The sequence below is a fragment of the Haliaeetus leucocephalus genome, unplaced genomic scaffold, assembly GCF_000737465.1.
Source record: "Haliaeetus leucocephalus isolate CR32 unplaced genomic scaffold, Haliaeetus_leucocephalus-4.0 Scaffold880, whole genome shotgun sequence".
Taxonomy (NCBI): Eukaryota; Metazoa; Chordata; class Aves; order Accipitriformes; family Accipitridae; genus Haliaeetus; species Haliaeetus leucocephalus.
Genome location: NW_010973316.1, coordinates 5,024,066 through 5,027,243, shown reverse-complemented (window position 1 = coordinate 5,027,243; position 3,178 = coordinate 5,024,066). Strand labels below are relative to the sequence as shown.

The window sequence follows — 3,178 nt, the reverse complement described above, 5'->3', positions numbered from 1 at the left end:
CGCTACACGGGGCGGGAGCCTGAGGGGCCGGCCCGGACGGGGCGGGGAGAGGAGGGGAGGCGGTGGGCTGATAACGCGGGTATGCAAGGCACGTGTGCGTGGGGGGCAGCCACCCCTTTGCCCCCCCCGTTTGCCCCGTCTGGGCTGCAGCTGGTGGTGCCCTCGCTCGCCAGGTCCCCGTGGGGACGGGGTGGGTGGCCACAAGTGTGGTACACGCCGGCCAAGCACCTTCAGGCTAGGGCGTGGGGTTTTCTGGGGCCTCTTTAGGGATAGGAAACCCAGCTTCCTAGGCAGGTGAAAAATGAGGTGTAGGTGAGGCAATACCTCGTTGCAGTGAAAGGTGGTGCAATACGGACAATTAATTTTTCGCAGAAATAACTCGCTGGAATTTCATCTGTGGAAAATCCTCTCGCAGAGCTTACAATCTGCCGACGAGTGGGGGCAAAGACAAAGTGCTTGTTTACCAAGTCTGAGGTAAAAAATTAAGCTTGCAGATAGTAAAATGATGCTTTTCTTCCCTTTATTTTTTATTTTTCCCTGTAAGGGGAATTAACAGGGGGAGCTTTTGTCCCCTGCAGGCCTCCAAAGTTCCTGGAACTCCTTGCAAAAGAGTTTTCCTTGTTTTCATTTTAGCACTGACAAAACATGTTGAGTTTAACGTTGCTGGTTAAAATCTCCACTGTGCTCAGGTACGCCCCAGCAGGGTTAAAGTGCAGCAGTGCGACAGCAGCAACCCATGCTGCTTTGCAGGGGGAGAGCTCTGCAGTTAATTTGCAGCACAACCACTCGCTGCCAGTGTTTGCAGGAGGCCTCTCCACGGCAGCCCTGTCACTTCAACAGCGTGCAGTCAGTGCTGCCATTCCCAGTGGGTAGCATGGCCCAGCAAAATGGCAAACATTTTGCAGGTATCAGGTCCAGCAAGCTGGGACCTGGTTGCCTTTGTGTAACATGCACATCCCTGACCTATGTTACCTCTGAGGTGGTGGGGGCCTGGTATATGGGTTTTGAATCGGGTCCTTAAGCAATAAAGCCAGCATGGGCAGGCCCCTGAGACATCCCTGCATACTTCTCTCATGTCTTCATCTTCCACATAGGTGTTCACTGTACACTTGCAGCTCCCAGAGCTGGCAGACTGCATTAGGCTCTCCACTATAAATAAAAAAGAACAAATAAATGAAAGTTTCTAGATCTTGCAGACAAAAAGCTGGGAAGTGCAAAGCAAGTGCAACTGGAAAGCCCAGAAACTTGGCTGTTTTGATTTGTGAATCTCTGGGCTTGGGCAGTATTGTCTGTATAAGAAAGAGTCAAGCAAGAAATACTAAACACACTAAATAAACCCAGTATATGTGTTACTCTTAGTAGCAGCTAGTGACAAGCAGTAATAAATTACTGTTCAGAAGTGTGGCTGGGGCCAAATGAAAATATACTGTTAAGTGGTACATGAGCACTATCATTATGAAAATACACACCTTTGAGAGAATAAAAGTTGTACGAAGAGTACAGATCTGTACAGCTGAGGTGGGCTTTGGGGATGATTAATATATGTGAAAATGAAAAATTTGACAGAGCTCTGCATATTTATCCAATGTTGGAGAGCAATTGCTTATTCTACTGCAGCGCCCGAGCAGCCAAGGAACAGCACGCATGCTGTTTGTGAAGCAGGGTGTTTTGTGTTATTGTAGAAGCTGCATGCAAGCGGGTGGCCATGTCAGCCTATGCACAAGAGGACAGGGCCACTACTGCTTTCAGACAAACAGTCAGAGGGACGTTATCAGCGTAAATAGCGGCATTTGCTTTTTCAGCTTGTCCAGCAGTTTGTTGTCCCTTGGCACATGAGACCAGGTTTCTGTTTGCACAGGAACTTGCGTGGCAGGAGGGCAGTTTTGGTTTACCTGTGTCCTTTCTTGGATTGACATCCGACAAGGGGTGTTCTGGCTGCATGCTAGAGGGTTGTATGGATTTGGATGTGACAGATATGTCCTGGTTTTGGGATGGCCACGCAGGGAAAACAAACAGTCTGCCTCCCCCAAGGTTTAGTTTTGCTTTATAGAGCTTAACCAATTAACTGTTTTCGGTGATGTTTAGAGGATATTCAAATATCCTGTGTTCTGCTCATGTCCCATCATTTATTCAGTAGGAACGAGGTATCACTGGAGTTTTTTCCTGGTGATTTAAATCATTGCAGAAGCTCGCCTTGAGCCAAGAATGCAGTAACATCATATTGGAAATCATGGGAAGAGGTAAATACTAGAATTACAAATACCAGATTAAGGTTATTTCCAAATCATATGAGGGCCTACATCCAAGAAAGAAAAATCAGGCTTAATTAGCAATGTACTCTGCTGTGTTAATAAGGAGAAGTAAAAAGAGGATGAAGCTGAATAGAGACATACAGAAGGGATAGTGTTCCTGGCTTTGCCGTTGTTAGGACAACACTAGATTCCCTTCTCTTGAGACTGTAGGGAGTAACAGCAATGCTTTTTAGCTTGGCTCTGAGTCCCTATTGTAAGTCTGTTCTCTACTGGTTTTTTTTCCATATAGCACACCAAGAGGAGTGTAGGAAAAACAGGTTAATTTGGCTATGTGTTAGTTTGTTAGGGTAGGAAGCCAACAAGCTAGGATTCTCCAGCTAATACTGCAGCTGCCTGGGGGCTAGCAGAGGAGTGGGCTGGGCCTGACAGCGGACCAAGGAAGAACCCAGCTGAAACATAGGAAACCAAAGTGGAAGTCTGTGGTTGGTCTGGTTTGGGGCAACCTGGGCTTCAGAAATGAATTGTCATCGGTGGTGAGTGTTACAGCAGTGGTCTGATCTGGATCTGCCCTACCCCAGTAAATGCGTCTCACTGCCATGAGGCTGCTTTGGAAAAGCATGATATTGTGGGCATCTCTGCCTCTATAAAAACAATCTTCAACTTTGAAATTCTTCATCATATGAAGTTTATTTTCCTTAACTGGGCCCTGCTTTCATTCATATACCTCCCCACACTCTAGTCCCATACAAACAACCTCTTGCCTCTTCTATGCTCTTTCTGAGCTGCCTTCAAGCAGCAGTTGCGCTCTTTCAGTGTGGTCGCATTTAACATGATCTAAGACACATACATGTCTGTCCTACCCAAACTCCTGTTTTCTTCACTGACAGTTATTTAAATGGGAAGCAAGGAAGAGTAAGTGAGGAAGC

At 46.9% G+C, this 3,178-nt stretch overlaps 1 protein-coding gene across 1 annotated transcript in view; it reads right to left on the bottom strand.

Annotated features, from left to right (window-relative positions):
- The window catches only part of ATIC (5-aminoimidazole-4-carboxamide ribonucleotide formyltransferase/IMP cyclohydrolase), a 26,382-nt gene extending 24,441 nt beyond the window's left edge, over window positions 1-1,941 (bottom strand). Inside the window, exon 1 of the mRNA XM_010583269.1 lies at window positions 1,893-1,941. Within this exon, the coding sequence (XP_010581571.1) occupies window positions 1,893-1,941 (49 nt within the window). The remainder of the gene's footprint in view (window positions 1-1,892) is intronic.
- Between the last annotated feature and the right edge of the window lie 1,237 nt (window positions 1,942-3,178).